General features: G+C 43.6%; 1 protein-coding gene across 4 annotated transcripts in view; it reads right to left on the bottom strand.

The window, feature by feature from the left end:
• The window catches only part of DIP2A (disco interacting protein 2 homolog A), a 113,642-nt gene that overhangs the window by 63,709 nt on the left and 32,125 nt on the right, over positions 1-17,808 (bottom strand). For all 4 annotated transcript variants that reach the window (XM_021667529.2, XM_021667530.2, XM_021667531.2 and 1 more), the window contains exons 3-6: positions 12,340-12,459; positions 7,739-7,858; positions 6,030-6,281; positions 6-134 (exon numbers count right to left, since the gene is read on the bottom strand). In XM_021667529.2, the coding sequence (XP_021523204.2) occupies positions 6-134; positions 6,030-6,281; positions 7,739-7,858; positions 12,340-12,459 (621 nt within the window). The remainder of the gene's footprint in view (positions 1-5; positions 135-6,029; positions 6,282-7,738; positions 7,859-12,339; positions 12,460-17,808) is intronic.

Here is a 17,808-nt window from a genome sequence, read left to right as displayed (position 1 = left end):
CTCACCATCTGCTGTTTCCAGCATGCTCCCGCTGCACCCCCGAGGAACACTTCTCACAGAAGCCACCTGCGGACGCTCAAAGTATGAATGCTCCACGAGGCCCGTGGTGACATCAGGAGGGGCAGAATGCAGATCTGCTTTTGAAAAACACATCCAAAATGAAAGTGGCAGTTAAGTCAAAGGAGTATTAAGCTGCTCTTCAAACCCCATTAGTCTAAAGCTCCATTAGCTGAGTTCTAAGTGGGGAGAGTGTGGTATTCTGATTAATTTTGTTTTCCTGGCTGACCAAAGGCATACTGGGAAACTATGCACTCCCAGACACGTTACGCAGAGATCACGTGCACGTGGGTGGCTCGACTCTCAAAGGGATCCAGACTCAGAACCACCAACTTCAGCACAGAGAAAGGCACAAAGTAAACCTGCCTGTCCCAATAACCTGATGAGATTTCAGTTAGAAATTCCCTCAAGGGGCTGGACACGATGGCTCATGCCTGTAATCCCAGCACTTGGGGAGGCCAATGTAGGCAGATCACCTGAGGTCAGGAGTTCAAGACCAGCCTGGCCAACTTGGCAAAACCCCGTCTCTACTAAAAATACAAAAATTACCCGGGTGTGGTGACGCATGCCTGTAATCCCAGCTACTGGGGAAGGTGAGGCAGGAGAATTGCTTGAACCCAGGAGGCAGAGTTTGCAGTGAGCTGAGATAGCACCACTGCACTATAACCTGGGCGACAGAGTGACACTCTATCTCAAAAATAATAATAATAAATTCCTTCAAGGAAGCAAAAACAAGTTTGAAATCAATGGTCATCTGTACATTTTTTTCAACATTATGAAAATAACAGCCAGGCTCATACAAATTGCTACAACCCCCAAAAAAGTATGCTGGACACCATACCTTTGCAATCCTGAAAGAATAAAACTACAGAAATTAAAACTTCCCCCCACTGCCAGTTAAAATATCTGCAAAACTAAGAGACCAAAATCAAGTTGTTCTTTTTTTTGAGACAGAGTCTCGCTCTATCACTGCCCAGTCTGGAGTGCAGTGGCACGATCTCGGCTCACTGCAACCTCCGCCTCCTGGGTTCCAGCGATTCTCCTGTCTTAGCCCCTTGAGTAGCTGAGATTACAGGCATGCACCACTACTCCTGGCCAATTTTTGTATATTCAGTACAGATGGGGTTTCACCATGTTGGCCAAGCTGGTCTCGAACTCCTGGAGTCAAGTGACCCACCCATCCCAGTCCCCCAAAGTGCTGGATTTACAGGTGTGAGCCACCATGCCTGGCCCCAATCAAGTTCTTAAAGTAGAATTGGTGTAACACTTAAAAACAGACGTCACTCCTTTCATTGTCTGAATGTACATTTCTGTGTTTAATTTCTATGGTACGGTCTATCTGCTCAGAATGCTAGCTGACTACAAGTTCCAGTAGGAATTATGGTTATAATTGGGTCTACCACTAGGAAAGGCAGTTCGTCTGTATGACTATAGAAATTGTGTTCTACCACACGTGGACACAGGGAGAGGAGCATCATACACTGAGGTCAGCTGGCGGGCTAGGGGAGGGACAAGAGGGCGTGGGGAGGGTGGGGAGGGATAACGTGGGGAGAAATGCCAGATATAGATAATGGGGGAATGGAGGCAGCAAACCACCTTGCCATGTATGTACTTGAGCAACAACCCTGTATGATCTGCACCTCTACCCCAGAACCTGAAGTACAATAAAAAATAAAAAGAAAAAAAGAAATTGTATTCTACCACAATACTGAATACAGAGATACCCGCCCGCTTATAAGAATCAACACTGGGGCCAACCTGCTAGCTCACATCTGTAATCCCAGCACTTTGGGAGGTCGAGGCGGGCAGATTAGCTGAGGTCAGAAGTTCGAGACCAGCCTGGCCAACAAGGAGGAACCCTGTCTCTACTAAAAATACAAAAATTAGCTAGGTGTGGTGGCGCATGCCTGTAGTCCCAGGTACTCGGGAGACCGTGGCAAGAGAATCACTTGAACTTGGGAGGCGGATGTTGCAGTGAGCCGAGATTGTGCTACTGCACTCCAGCCTGGGGGACACAGTGAGACTCTGTCTCAAAAAAAAAAAAAAAAAAAAAAAAAGAGTCAACATTGGCTGGGTCACATGTACAATCCCAGCACTTTGGGAGGCTGAGGCAGGAGGATCACTTGAACCTAGAAATTTGAGACCAGCCTGGGCAACATAGCAAGATCTCATATCTTAAAAAAAAAACAGCTGGGCATGGTGGCAGACACCTATGTTTCCACCTACTTGGGAGGCTGAGGTAAAAGGATCCCTGGAGCCCAGGAGCTCTAGGCTACAGTAAGCTAGGACCAGAGTGAGACCTTATCTCAAAAAAAAAAAAAAAATCAACACTAGTCTATGTCAGGTAGAGACGCCCAGCAATGTTTAGTATTTTAATGACTGTACCTGTTGGTCTCACTGTGGTACTCCCAGGTACAATGTAAAGCAGTAACTTTTACTAGGGTTGTGGAAAGCTGAAGTATATGAAAGCACAAAGTCACTATCTGCATCGCAGAATATACCTTTTGAAAAAAATCTAAACCATGAGTTTTCACAACCCTTGAAAAACCCTGATGCTGATCAAATTAGCATTTTAAAGTATGTCTATCAGAAGGTTCCTTTAGTTTAAAAAGAAATTTCCCCACTCTTCCAAATCTAGTGAAAACAATGATTTTAAAAGTATATATGGAAAAAAAGGTAGACATGGTATACATATATGTACCACAGGTAGTTTTTTAAACTGCTATATAATGGCTGGGAGCAGTGGCTCGTGCCTGTAATCCCAACATTTTGAAAGGCCAAGACATGAGGATCACTTGAGCCCAGGAGTTCAAGACCAGCCTGGACAACATAGTGAAACCCCATCTCTACAAAAAAATTCAAAATTAGCTGGGCATGGTGGCATTTGCCTGTAGTCCAGCTACTCAGGAGGCTAAGGTGTGAGAATTTCTTAACCCCATGAGTTCAAGCCTGCAGTGAACTATTAACATGCCACTGTACTCCAGTGAGGGTGACAGAGCAAGACCCTGTGTCTAGGGAAAAAAAATAAAACAGCTGCATAAAAATAAACAAAAGCTACATTCAAAATAAAAATAAACTACTATAATTAAAAGTACTGCTTTTAAAAATAGGTATTTATATTTGTATAAACATGTTTAATATCTTCGGGAGGCCGAGGCGGGCGGATCACGAGGTCATGAGATCGAGACCATCCTGGTCAACATGGTGAAACCCCGTCTCTACTAAAAATACAAAAAATTAGCTGGGCATGGTGGTGCGTGCCTGTAATCCCAGCCACTCAGGAGGCTGAGGCAGGAGAATTGCCTGAACCCAGGAGGCGGAGGTTGTGGTGAGCCGAGTTCACGCCATTGTGCTCCAGCCTGGGTAACAAGAGCGAAACTCCGTCTCAAAAAAAAAAAGAAAAAAAAAAAAAGTTTAATATATTTTATTTCCTTTATCCAAAACTGAAAATGATATTTTAAAAAATTATCTTCAACTGATATGTTCTACCTCAAATTTTTTACTTAATATGGTCGTCCTCTTTTCATGTTTCTTTCCTTTGTTTAAATTGAAGACACATCTAGTGTTAGAAAATACAACGAAGGATGATTTCTGTAACAAGAAGAGGAAAGTTGAGTATTTTTCAGATTTAGAAATTCAAATTAACTATGTCCAGCGAACATTCAGGATGTGGGCAGCTACAATTCGTAGAAAACTACAATCCTGTAAGTAAGCTCTTCAATAAAGTCCAGGTTAAGAATTTTTTTAATTAATAGAATTGATCATAAAATGTCAACGCTAGGATTAGCAAATAAGAAAGGAAAAGATCATTATAGCTACATTTGCAGGAGTCAGCAGTTGTCTTCCATCAACACAGGTAATAAACCTACATTGTAAATAACTGCAGCCAAGTCCTTTTCAGAGAATGAAAACATCTAACTCAAACACACATTAGAGTTAAATGCTTTGTTTAAAGACACCCACCATCACTGGAAAGTTGAGGGCTGTACGGTTAAAGAGTCTGAACCGTGGCTAATTTTTCATGCTGAATAAAGCTTTTATTTCTAAAATAAAAATTCCTGATCACCAGGAAACAGTGTTAAGACGGCTCAGCCATGGCTGACAAACTCAAACTATACATGTTTGCTCTCCTGCACCATCTCACCTAGAAAGGAACTTCTAGGAGAAGAAATGGGGTAAGAGAACATTTAAAACTACTGTTTTCCTGCACCTGCCTCAGAATTGGAGTTAACTATGTATTTCTATAAAGTTAAACCTCCAATGATGAACAGAGAAGGAAAATAATGATGCAAAAGCTGTTTTCAAGGTATGGACGGTACACCTCCCAGGAAAGGTGGGCAGTAGCCTCTGGCCATGGAACACTCAGGAAAGCTACAGAAACAATCTTGGCAGCCATTTTCCAAGAAGGTACTTTCTCTGTGGAAAATGCTGCCTTCTCCTCCTACCCCGGCAGTCTTGGCAGTTCCTCTATGAGCTGGAAGCAATGTGCAGTTAGAGCAGGGCACTGTGAGCTTTCATCTGAGACTGACACCTCAGAAGAAGGACACATGTTAAACACACAGATGTACTGACTCGAACAAATAAAAAATGAAGAGCAATAGGACGCGCCCCACAGAGGATGCTGACACAGAAGCTGCGGGCCACTCAACATACCCAATTTGTCCCCAGCCCAGCCAGGTGACCGAGATTTTACAAAAAAGAGCTCAGCACATGAGCCCAGTAGCAGCCTGAGGTGACCCATGGGGACCCCACCACAAATACCAGCCTGTCATGGTTGCACAGCAGGTGCTCACCATTTCAGTTTTGGCAGAAAAGCAACTAAAAGCAAAGAAACTGAACAGGAATCAAGAAAATGGTATCAGCCCTGGCTTCACCACTTAGGCTGCTGTGTGATCTTAGGCAACTCACAATCACCCGACTTTTTGTCTTCCTTCCTCATCTAGGAAAAGAAAGGAGGGGATTAAGATGAGTCTTCAACAATACTGATTGTATTTTAAGGCACTTGTGCAAGAATGTTTGTGGGCTTCACATGCCAGCTACATACAGCTAACTATGCTGCCATTTTAGTTAAAAAAACTGAATTTCAAAGGATGAAAGGTTTGTACTTTTTTCGTTTCTAAGATGAATGTAATTCAAATGACTGTATGATTTGGAAAAGATCCATGCATCCATATGATTAGCTCTGACTGATACCTTTTCAGAAGGAAGGCTGTCTAACCTGGTATCTGGAGGAGCAAAGGCCAGACCACACTGCAGCCTTCATCCCCCACCTCAGAATTCCAGCCAGGTACCGAAACAACCAAGGGGCCTGCAGCTATGAACATACAGCCAAGAGGAAAGGCATGGAAAACAGAGAGGCAGCCAGGTCAAGGGTGACGGTGACAGCCACCAGCAGGTATGTATGTGTGCTGACCATCCACCCCTGCACCTGCCATGCACACCAGCTGCCCCTCAAGAGCAGGAAAGGGTGTTATGACATTGAGAAACACCACACCCTTCTAGGGGACTATGAGGGAGGCCCCATGCCCCAAAGGCCTAGGACTGCCAAATCACAGAAGCATCAAGAATTACTTTTGTTACCAAAAGGACATTTTCCAGATGAAAAAGAGGTAGGTCTTAGTGGGGAAAAATTTTGCAACTGAGCTGTATTGTTCAAAAGGTTATTAGGGGTTTAATCTGAATGATGAATTAACCAAATATTATCCTCATCTCTTTCAATCAGTTATTAAAACCTCAAACCCCGTTTACTGTTTCAGGCAGATAAGCCAGCATGGGCTATCTGGGTTGTGTGACCTCAGTCACTGGGAGAGCACTCAGGCCTGCAGCTAAGTCTGCAGGGAGGCGCCCAGCTCAGGTGCGCTCCACCTCCTCCTTGAAAAGGAGCGGTGCTGCTGCTGGGGCTTGGCACCCCCATCCTGGACACTCCTGATCCCACTCTGCTGGCACAGGGGCTGCAGCAGCTTGTTACTGACCTATGTGGGTGTGGGCCTCAAGGCCTGCGAGTGCAGTGGCAGCGGTGGCCCCCGGCGTGGCTGCAGCACTGGGAGCGGCGGTGGGTCTCCCTCCCGGGTGAGATGAGGTGGAGGATGCAGAGGATGAGGTGGACGAGCCCTGAATGACCCGGTCGAGCCAGGGCTCGACGCTGGAATGGCTCTGGAGCGGAGTGGAGGTGAGTCGCCCGGGTCGCCGTAAAGAGCCCTCATCTTCTGAGGCAGATGACGTGTCTGTGGTTAAAATAATGATGACAGGCATGATGTTGGGATGAGTCAAGAGAAGGACGGAGTTCCCACTCGCACTGGAGCCTCCCAGGCCTGTGTGCAGCATGCTTCTGTACACCTGGCACAGCTCTGCCCAGACAAAGCCATGCAGTCACCTCGAAGGTCACCCTTAATCTAGAAGGGTATGCAGGGAGGCCTACTGTGGAGAAAATGATTCCATGAGCCCCCAGCTCCCCAGAAACCACACACAAAGTGAAGACAGCCTCTTGTCTCCTAAACGGCTTCAGCATATACCTCGGTGGGGTCCCGGGTACCAAAGAAGACCCTGACTGGTAAGCATTCTGTGAATATCCAGTGCTGCCCTGCATGTCCACACAGAGTCAGACACCATATCCACACATCAGTCAACACCACCCAGGGGCAAGACTGCACCCAGCCCTACACCTTGGAGGTAGAGAGGCAGCATCCTGGCCTGTGCATGGCCGCAGGAACAACATGGTGGCCATGGGAGGCCCGCAGCCCTGTCTACGTGCATCCTTTCAGGGGAATCATGTGAACTAGCTCTAAAAAGAATTCCTTCCCCAAGACAACTGCTTCAGTTAACAAAATTAATTGTAAGTTAAGATTTCTTCAAGTCAGCATGACTGTGTGTTTATTATGGGTTTTAAAATTATTAAAATATTATTTTAAAATTAGATGGTATCTATAGCTATATTTAGTAGAAACAATTATTTGACAACCATTTCTAAGATTTTTTTCAACAATAAACTTCTTTTGTTTTAAGCAAGAAAGCATCACCAAAACCACTAAATCATCTTGTGAATCTGGTGTGTTGGTTTTATTGAATAGTATGTCCAAATGCATCAAACCAAAAATGGTGTCACTATTTTTGTTACTTAAATATGTGACAACAGGACAAGCTCATGAATGTGAAGTCATCAGACACTATCAACATCTTGTACAGTTTAACAGGAAGACTAAAATACATTACTGCTAGAGAGAAAACTCACTTAAAAGTTTTCATTTCTAATGGTACCAACAAAACAACAACAAAATCAGCCCCACAACTTTCCAAATAGTCTTCTGCTGTTGCATGTAAGTCCTGGCTACAGCCCGTTAAGTTACAGATAATAAGATGAGAATAACTGTAACATTCTTAATTCAGGAAGCGTTAGCTTAGTGCTTATTTTAGTTTCCTCTCTTTACTAAAAGACATAAATGGCATCTTAGTGTCCACACAAAAAGTCTTATAGAAAGCAAGTACCCATTTGCATAAGAACACTATGCACATCATAGATTTTCAGGTAAGGAATATGAACGTATGCAAACATTTTTAATCTCCAAACGTGTCCAATCTATACTACAGGCCAGACGGATATTCCAAACTCAATGGGAAGCAAACAGGACAACATCAGGCCTGTGAACCACTCAAAAAGGCCACTCCTGACACTGATTATCAATACCTGGAGGGGTGTAGGTCTCCACAGACGAATGCACAAGGACAGAACGTCTTTTCGAAGGCATAGGCATCTTCCTCTCTTTGTACTTGGCCAAAGCTGCTTGCACGGCTTCAGTGTGGACATCTACACGGGAAGGACAGCAGTAACAATACTTCTTTCAAGACTGGTTATAAAGTAACAAATTCAGTTTCTTGTTTTTGTTTGTTTTCAGTGGGGGTAAAAGGAACAGAAGCTCTCTCTGTCTATCCCCACACGCTGGTCCTTTGTAGATCTACCTTTGGAATCATGTAAAATATTTCCACAGTTACAAATCAAAACTTTATAAAAGAGAAATCCCCAAAATTGAAATAAAGTGAAACAAATGAGCCTAAATGTGTATCTAGTTGTTGGTTTAAACCAAGCTTGTTCAACCCAGAGCTCAGGAGGGCTTTCAATGCAGCCCAGTATAAATTTGTAAAATTTTTTAGAACATTATGAGATTTGGCCAGAAGTGGTGGCTCATGCTTGTAATCCCAGCACTTTGGGAGGCCAAGGCAGGTGAATCACCTGAGGTCAGGAGTTCAAGATCAGCCTGACCTGCATGGCAAAACCCTGTATCTACTAAATACTACAAAAATTAGCTGGGCGTGGAGGCAGGTGCCTGTAATCCCAGCTACTCTGGAGACTGAGGCAGAAGAATCGCTTGAATCGAGGAGGTGGAGGTTGTGGTGAGCCAAGATCACACCATTGCACTCCAGCCTGGGCAACAAGAGCAAAACTCTGTCTCAAAAAAAAAAAGAGAGAGAGACAGAGAGAAAGAAAAAGAGGAAGAAGAAAAGCAAAGAGGTGAAGTACAGACCCTGCAGTCCTGAATCTGACAGACCACGTCACTACAAAGAAATGTGGTACCCTGTCTTTTACAAGTCTGTCTTACCCCTGTACATTGAAAATGCCTACAAACAACAACCAGCCCAATAACAATCAGCATCCCTAGTGCCCAGACTGTGGTCTTGAAACACCATCCTCACTTAAAAACACCCTGAGAAGGCCAGGTGCGGTGGCTCACGCCTGTAATCCTACCACTTTGGGAGGCCAAGGCGGGTGGATCACCTGAGGTCAGGAATTTGAGACCAGCCAATCAACACGGTGAAACCCCATCTGTACTAAAAATACAAAAATTAGCTGGGCATAGTGGCATGTGTCTGTAATCCCAGCTACCTGGGAAGCTGAGGTAGGACAATTGCTAGAACCCAGGAGGCAGAGAGTGCAGTGAGCCGAGATCATGCCACTGAATACAGATTCTGGATCTGGAGTAGGGGAAGAAATACCCAGGATGAGCCTGTAAGGTTTGTTAGGTTCTCGCTGAGTTTAAAAAGAAGAAACTGAGGCCAGCACAAGAAGATCCGATGCGAAGGATTTATTCAGCTCCCAGGCGAGATCCTGTGGTCTGACAGGAGGGGCCGGAGAAGTCGCGCGGACTCCTCTCAGATGTGGGGTTTTATAGGGAGTGGAGGCGTTTGATTGGTTGTGGGAGAGCAGGGTGTGGGAAAGATAGGACTACTATTGGGTAGGGTTACAAGCCTTTGTTTGCATACGGGACTCGACTGCTATTGGCTAGAGTTACAAGACTTCATTTGCATACAGGACTCGGCTGCTATTGGCTAGGGTTACAAGACTTCGTTTGCATACTGGCGGGGTTTTTTAAGGGAAGGCTAGGCTGTGCAAGGGGGTAGACGTGTCTGAGCTCTCGGAAAAAAGCGGGGGTTGTACGTCCGAGCTCCCGGGGAGGCGACCGGCTTTACAGAGCCTAGCGCTTCTTCTTGTGCCTTAGTCTCCAGAGTACATGGAACTACAGTTATGTGCCATCACACCTGGCTAATTTTAGTATTTTTAGTAGAGATGGGGTTTTGCCATGTTGGTCAGGCTGGTCTCAAACTCCTGGCCTCAAGCAGCAATCCACCTGCCTCGGCCTCCCAAAGTGCTGGAATTACAGGTGTGGGCCACCACAGCCAGCCATAATGCCTCTTCTTATAAGGATACTAATACCATCGTGAGGGCTCTACCCCCATGATCTCATCTAAACCTAATTACCTCCCAAAGGACCAAACTCCAAATATCATCCCACTGGAGTTAGGCTTCAACATATGAATTTCAGAGAGGAGATATAATCCAGTCCACAGAATAGTGATAAAGAGAAAAATCTTAAAAGTGCCAGAGAAAAACAAAGACACATTAGATACAACAGAACACATATACGAAACAAAGTTGAAAGACTAACACTACTGATTTTAACACTTCTTATTAAAGTATAATCATCAAGAGAACATTGTTTTGCCATAAAGACAGATAAGGTCCAGGCGCGGTGCCTCACGCCTGTGATCCCAGCACTTTGGGAAGCCGAGGCGGGTGGATCAGGAGGTCAAGAGATCAAGACCATCCTGGCCAAGAGAGTGAAACTGCGACTCTACTGAAAAAAACAACAAAAAAATTAGCTGAGCATGGTGGCACGCACCTGTAGTCCCAGCTACTTGGGAGGCTGAGGCAGGCGAATTGCTTGAACCCAGGAGGCAGAGGTTGCAGCAAGCAGAGACTGCGCCACTGCACTCCAGCCCAGTGCCTGGTGACTGAGCGAGACTCTTGTCTTTAAAAAAAAAAAAAAAAAAAAAAAAAGACAGATGAATAGATCAACACAATAGAGAGTCCAGAAATAGATGCACGCATTTATGTGCAATTGCTTTAAAAAAAAAAAAAAAGCCCAAAGGGAATTCGTTGGAGAAAGCATAGACTTAAGGAATGGTCAGGAACAGCTGAACATCTACATCCAAAAACATGAACTCTGATCCATACCTTGTATTTATGCTAGAATTAACTGAAAAAAGGATCATAGACCTCAGGGCACTAAAATGGCACTAAAAATCTAAAACTATAAAACTTGTACAAGAAAACACAAGAGAGAATCTTTGTAATCTTGGATTAGGCAAAGATTTTCCTTTTCTTTTTTTTTTTTTTTTTTGAGATGGCGTTTTACTCGTTGCCCAGGCTGGAGGGCAATGGCACTATCTCGGCTCACTGCAACCTCTGCCTCCTGGGCTCAAGTGATTCTCCTGCCTCAGCCTCCCAAGTAGCTGGAATTACAGGCATGCGCCACCACACTCAGCTAATTTTGTATTTTCAGTAGAGACAGGGTTTCTCCATGTTGGTCAGGCTGGTCTCAAACTCCCGACCTCGGGTGATCCGCCCGCCTCGGCCTGCCAAAGTGTGGGATTACAGGCGTGAGCCACTGCGCCTGGCCAGCAAAGATTTCTTAGACACAAGAACAAAAGCACTATCCACTTAAAAAAATGATAACTTAGACTTCATAAAGATTAAAAACTTCTGCTCTTCAAAAGATACCTTAAGGAAACATAAAGACAAACCACAGCCTGAGAGAAAATATTGGCAAATCATATCCATGATAAAAGACTTATATTCAAAAGATAAAGAATATACCTAGTACAACCTTCACAAAGGCAGAAACCAGTTTATTAGTATCACTTACATGAGCAGGGACAGGGCTGGGGAGGAGAGTGGGGACACGTAGAAAATAAGGAAGGGAAGAAGGGAGGAGACCTTTTCTATGACCACTTTCATGGAAAGTACACATATGTGTGCATGTGTATCTGCATCCAGGTATGAAGACCACACTGCTCAGCGAAATGCTGAGGGCGGCTATCTCAGGATTCAGAAGTTTCAGGTGATTTTTACCTTTACCTTTGTCTTTAAACTTGGTATATTTTTTTTACATATTTAACATTAAGTATGTATTATTTATGTAATCAGAGAAGAAGCCATTTTCCATGTGATCAAGTTTTTTATAAATGTATATCAAATTGATAAGACATTATCTGGTCAAATATTTCTTAGACTATTTTGTCACACTCCCTGTTGAAAAAAACATTTAAAATCTTAATCTTTGTTTTCAGTATTCTTAAAACAACCATTATCCCTATTAAAATTTTTTCTGAAAAAGGCGTATCAAAAGAACTTAAATGTGAAGAAAATATACACTCACACAGTGGTGAAAATATTAAACAGATAATGTGCTCAAGTTATTAATATGTAACATAATAGAAAACATAAATTTTTTTCAATGGACATTTTGTTGATTCAGTAAAATATCAGAGACAAATTTAAATATTCATAAAAGCACTGCCAGAGTGGCAGAAATCTAATTGGAAGGAAATCTCCAAAATTAGAAGAAGAAATGGTAAAACACCTACACCTAGCAGTAAAGCTGCTCCATAATGCACAAAAAGTATTAGTGCCAACTTCAACGTGGAAAAGTGTATAAAAGTTTTAAAGAAGTTATTCTATTAAGAGGGAGAGGAAGACTTCTCCAGAGATTTTTGTAGGCATCCCCTAAGAAAATGCCTCTAAAGCTACAAAATACATTAAAACAGACTGTGATTATGTGAAGGTTAAATGTTTTTCTTGAAAAAAACATGATGATGTACATTACTGCTCACGTGAAGACAATTTCTTTGGCAGATATTGTGGCAAAGAAAAAATAACTGAAAGACTTCAGCGTGGGAGTCCGAGAGCTCCAGGCCCATCGCCCTTTCTCACGGCCTAGGCTGTGACCCTACCTGACCGGAAGCGCTCGTCTCTCGAGGTGGTGGGCCGAGACTTCTGCTGCTTGGGTGCCACGGCAGTGGTTTGTGAGGGCCCAGGAATTCTATGCTCTGCTTGCAGAGATGGGTCTATTCCTGAAACACAATATGGGAATACCTTATGTGAACAATTTGCTTTTCAAGTTACAAAAAAATCCATTTAAAATAGCATACATTTCTCATCTGTTGCATACACTCTATCGAAGAGCCTTTAATCTGGAAATCAGTGACAGACACATGAATGCTGTGGGTTAAGGGCAACATCTACTTCCTGCCCTTCTCTCCCCACACCCACCAGCCCTGCCTCTCATTCACCATCTGCATGAAGGGCGACGATCAAACAGCTGGCCCTGTACCCTTGGCAGCACAGTACCCGGCAGCTCACATCAGGGGTGTGAGCCATGGTAGAAAGCCCTCTCAAAGCCCACTTCTGAATTGTGTTTCCAAGTCTGCAATGGCCCGTGCTGCTCGTGCCCAGCATTGTCTACGGTGTTGGTAAACCCTGAGTGAGAAACAGCTCACCAGACCACCACTGGGGTCCACCAGTAGCCCTCTGATACAAACAGGAAAAAAAGTGAAAAGGCAAAGAAAACAAGAGCAAGAGGGGCATTAGAATGATGATGTCGGGGCACAAAGTGCTCAGAGGCTGGGACCTGCTCAAGCCGGGCCAACTGTCCTCACTGCACCGCCCACTTGCCTGTCTCCAAATCGGAGCAAATGAAAAGCACATTGCTGCTCTCCACACTCCCTCACCAGGCCCTCTGCTCTCCAGGCAGTGGTCCCTGGCTACAGATGCCCTCAAGACACATTCCAGTGAGTGAAGGAATGGGGAAACAATTGTTCAAGGTCACTAAACAAAATCCCTGGCATCATTTGAACCCTTGCTGACATTTGCAAACAGCACAAAGCAAAACCTGCAGATGTGCTTCAACAAAAATATATGTTTAGCTTTAACCTTTGTTTCAAAATGTCTCACAAAATTGGCCAGCAGGAATTCCAATCCCACTGGCTCCTCCAGCCCTTACCACTCCCTGAAGAGGCAGAGTCCACGCTGCCTCAAACCCGGGCAGGTCAGTGACCGCCCCGATAAGTACAGTGTCGCAGAAGTGATGCTGTGTGACTTCCAAGGCTGGTCGTGAAAGGTGACACAGCTCCATCTGGCTCTCTGCAACACCACACACCAAGTCTAGAGTGCTAAGCCCCACGGTGGAGGGGTCACATGAGGACAGAGGGAAACACTGGCAGGGGTGGGGAGCCAGGTGCACGGCAGCAGGAGTCTCCCCACCCCAACAGCCATAGCTGTGACTGAGGAGGCCTCACAGGATGTCAGCCCAGGACTTGAGCACCCAGCTCTGGCTCTGTGGACAGGGACACTGGGTCTACACTCCACATCGTGAGCGGAACAGATGCTGCTGCTGTTGTTCAAGCACTTCGTACATTTTGGGGTGGTCAGTTATGCGGCATTGGAGAATAGGAACACTCTACAGAAATCAGCGTTAGCCCTTCAAAATTTGAGCATACATATGTACATATACATGTTTATTTGCGTGCACGCACGTGTGTGCACACACACACACATATTTATGTACAAAACACATATTAAGCAGTGCCCCTACTGGCTTTCGGCTTTTTGTGACTGGATAAAACAACTTTAAAGTTCACAATGGACAATACAGAGTCTTACACCTTATGATGATAAACAAGTATCCTGTAAAGTGACATATACACAAATGGACTTCCTTACACTTACAGTCCAAAATATGCATCCTTTTATTCTTTGAGATAGCTTCATTTATTCAACAAAGATACAAAACCCAGTGTGAAATTATTGGATGAAGTAGTAGATATATTTTTAATTTAACAGATATGAAGCGGTAACTTTCCAAAAAGGTTACAGCAATTCACACTCCTACAAGCAATGCATGAAAGTGCCATTTCCCCACTCTCTGTCAGCACTAGATGTTACAAACAGTTCCAGAATTCTGCCAATCTGATAAGAGAAAAATGGTGTCCTTTAATTTGCATTTCCATATCTACTAGAGAGGTTGAATATAATTTAATGTTTATTGCCCATCCACATTTCCTCTTCTGTGGATTTCTGTTAATTTACCCAACAAAAGACCCCCCCAAAAGACCAGGAAGCCTCACTCCTTGTCTGCTGGGGACACCTTGAACTGTGTACACATACAGAGCTGTGGCCTGCTGCTGGCAGCTCAGTCATTCTGAAATGTTCTCATTCCTAGGGAGCCTATCATACCTGTCCATCATTTCCTTTCTAGCTTCCAGGTCTCCTATCTTGCCTATGAAGACAATTCCCAAGCAAAACGGTGTTCAAATATTCTCCTGAATTTCATGCTTTTTATAATTAAAAACATATTTAGAACTTTAATTCTTCTGAAGTTTATGTTCACTAATGGTGGGGAGGAGGAAGAGGGTTCCTGCCTGCAGTAGGATGGTACCAGGTATGAAATTGACCCTCCTCCTTCATATCCTCTCAAATCACATCTGGATTCTCTTCCACTGACTGGGTCGTGTACTCCATACACTGACATCCTCCTGCTGTGACAATGAAGCATACACAATCAGGTTTAGTAACTCAAATGCCAGTCCTTTATCACTAGTGTTCTTTTTCAAAAATTTATAGGCTACTCTCAGAACTTTTCCCCTTCTAAGGGGTCACTTCCAATTCTAGGTTTAGGAGAACCTCAGGGCTGGTATTCAGACTGGACTACATTACATTCACACATTAACTTGGAATCTGCCAGTTTTACAGGATGTTAAGTTTTTCCAGTTAGGAAACTGGTATGTTTCTTCATATATTTAGGTCTTGGTTATTTCTTTCAATTAGATTTTACAATCCTAATATAGGTTTTGTCTTTCTTACTAAATGCATTAATAAGCATTTGACAGTCTGTTTTCATTATAAGATTTTTTCATATTTGAAAACAGAAATATTGCTAGAGAAAAGCCATCTATTTACCTTCTATCTTTACGTGTATCAAACAAAAATCACTTACTAATTCTAAAAGTTAAATAAGCAGTCACATGAGTTTCTGAGGTATAAAATAATACCACCTATATTTAAAGATGATTATCTTTTGTTCTCTAATATTTATTATGCTTTGTTTTTCCATCACATTGCATCAGCTGTGACCACCCAAATAATGTGGAGCAAGAGTGGGCATGGCCAGCATTTCTGTTGACCTGTTTGGAATGGAAATGGCTACAGTATCTGATTGTTTAGTTTGATGATTGCTGGTGATTTTGGACAAATGGGCCTTAAAGATATTTTAATAGTTTCCTTCAATTCCAATTTTACCCTGAGTTTGTTTCTATTTTAGATGAATAAATATCAGCATATAGGCCAGGCACAGTGGCTCACACCTATAATCCCAGCACTTTGGGAGGCCAAGGCAGGTGGATCACAAGGTCAGGAGTTCAAGACCAGCCTGACCAACGTGGTAAAACACCATCTCTACTAAAAACACAAAAACTAGCTGGGCATGGTGGCAGGCACCTGTAATCCCAGCTACTCAGGAGAATCACGTGAACTCAGGAGGCGGAGGTTGCAGCGAGCCGAGACCGTGCCATTGCACTCCAGCCAGGGCAGCAGAGCAAGACTCCGTCTCAAAAAAAAAAATCAGCCTATAAAGAGCCTCCTCAGTCTTCTTGCTGTTGATTACAAAATGCATCATACCAATATAGGCACTATAAAGCATGTGTACAGTTTAAGAATATTATTAAGAAATACATAGGTTATGAAATAAAACACTTAGTGCCTTAGGAGTCCCTGTGGCCCTCTCCAGTCTAACTTCCATGAGGAAATGGTGTGCTGGGGTCTTTGAAAACAATTTCCTTTACTTTCTGTATGCAAGGTCCCTAAATATTAATAGCTCGGTTTGAAGTTTTTTTTAATCTTGTACTGGCTATATGCCTTTGTAATTGCTTCTTTCATCCCCATCATGTTTGTAAGATTCATCTCTGCTGATGCACATAGCTCTTGGGCTTTCCACTGTATGAATTCTGTTGATGGGTATTTGAGTTCTTGGCAGTTTACAGACATAATGAACATTCTTGTACAACAGAATAAGGTGCAAACAAACACGAGTTTCTCTAGGGCAAGTATGTACCTGAAGAACTGCTGCACCTTTTCAACTTCACTACATAATACTAGCTGCCTGCACCCTACTGATTGAATCTTTTCCAACAGGAAAAGTTCGTTGGGGTTATAATGTGCATTTCTCTGATTACTAGTGAGGTTAAACATCTTTTCATTTGCTCATTGGCTATTTGGATTTCCTCTTATGAAACACATATTTGAACCTTCATCCATTTTCTACTGGACATTTTCTTATGTTGAAAGACTTTCTGGCTATTAAGTTTAAACTAATTAAATTAATGGAAGGTATCGTGGCTCACACCTGTAATCCCAGCTCTTTGGAAGGCCAAGGCTGAAAAATCACTTGAGGCTAGAAGTTCAAGACCAGCTTGGGCAACATAGCGAGACCCTGTCTCAATCAATGAGCTGGTCGTGGTGGTGCACACCTGTAATCCCATGTACTCAGGAGGCTGAGGCGAGAGGATTGCTTAAACCCAGGAGTCTGAGACTGAAGTGAGCTATGATCACAGCACTGCACACCAGGCTGAGCAACAGGCTCAATCATCATACATGCTGGTGTTTCATCTATTGGACAATGCAGTCAGAGGACATGCAAGAAGCTCTACTAGGCCGGGCGCGGTGGCTCAAGCCTGTAATCCCAGCACTTTGGGAGGCCGAGGCGGGTGGATCACGAGGTCAAGAGATCGAGACCATCCTGGTCAACATGGTGAAACCCCGTCTCTACTAATACAAAAAATTAGCTGGGCACGGTGGCGCGTGCCTGTAATCCCAGCTACTCAGGAGGCTGAGGCAGGAGAATTGCCTGAACCCAGGAGGCGGAGATTGCGGTGAGCCGAGATCGCGCCATTGCGCTCCAGCCTGGGAAACAAGAGCGAAACTCCGTCTCAAAAAAAAAAAAAAAAAAAAAAAAAAGAAGCTCTACTGGACAGCACTGCTTGGGACATTCTGGACACTAGTTCTCCTTTGTGTTACGGCTATCTTCTCACACTCTGTAGTTTGCCTTTGCAATCTCTCTATGATGATGTTTGATAAGAAGTTCTTAATTTTCATGTAGTCCAATTAATCAATCCTTTCCTTTATGGTTCCTGAGTTTTGGTACCTTTAGTGATGTCAAAAAATCCTTCCTATCTTGAGATCATAACAATTGTCCTGTAAGATTTTCTAAAGGCTTTAAAGGCCTTTCACATTTAGGCCTAAGACATCTGGAACTAATTTTTGTCTCCAATGTCATGTGTTTTATATGTGGACAAAGAACTATGCCAGCACCATGCCTGCCATGCCACTGTTCCCATGTGCAAAGTCCACACATCTATGCATTTGCATGG

The sequence above is a fragment of the Aotus nancymaae genome, unplaced genomic scaffold (genome assembly GCF_030222135.1).
Source record: "Aotus nancymaae isolate 86718 unplaced genomic scaffold, 86718_ANA_hifiasm-v0.15.2.pri h1tg000022l_1, whole genome shotgun sequence".
In the NCBI taxonomy this organism is placed as follows: Eukaryota; Metazoa; Chordata; class Mammalia; order Primates; family Aotidae; genus Aotus; species Aotus nancymaae.
The sequence above is the reverse complement of the archived record's forward strand: the minus strand, read 5'-3'. Positions and strand labels throughout refer to the sequence as shown.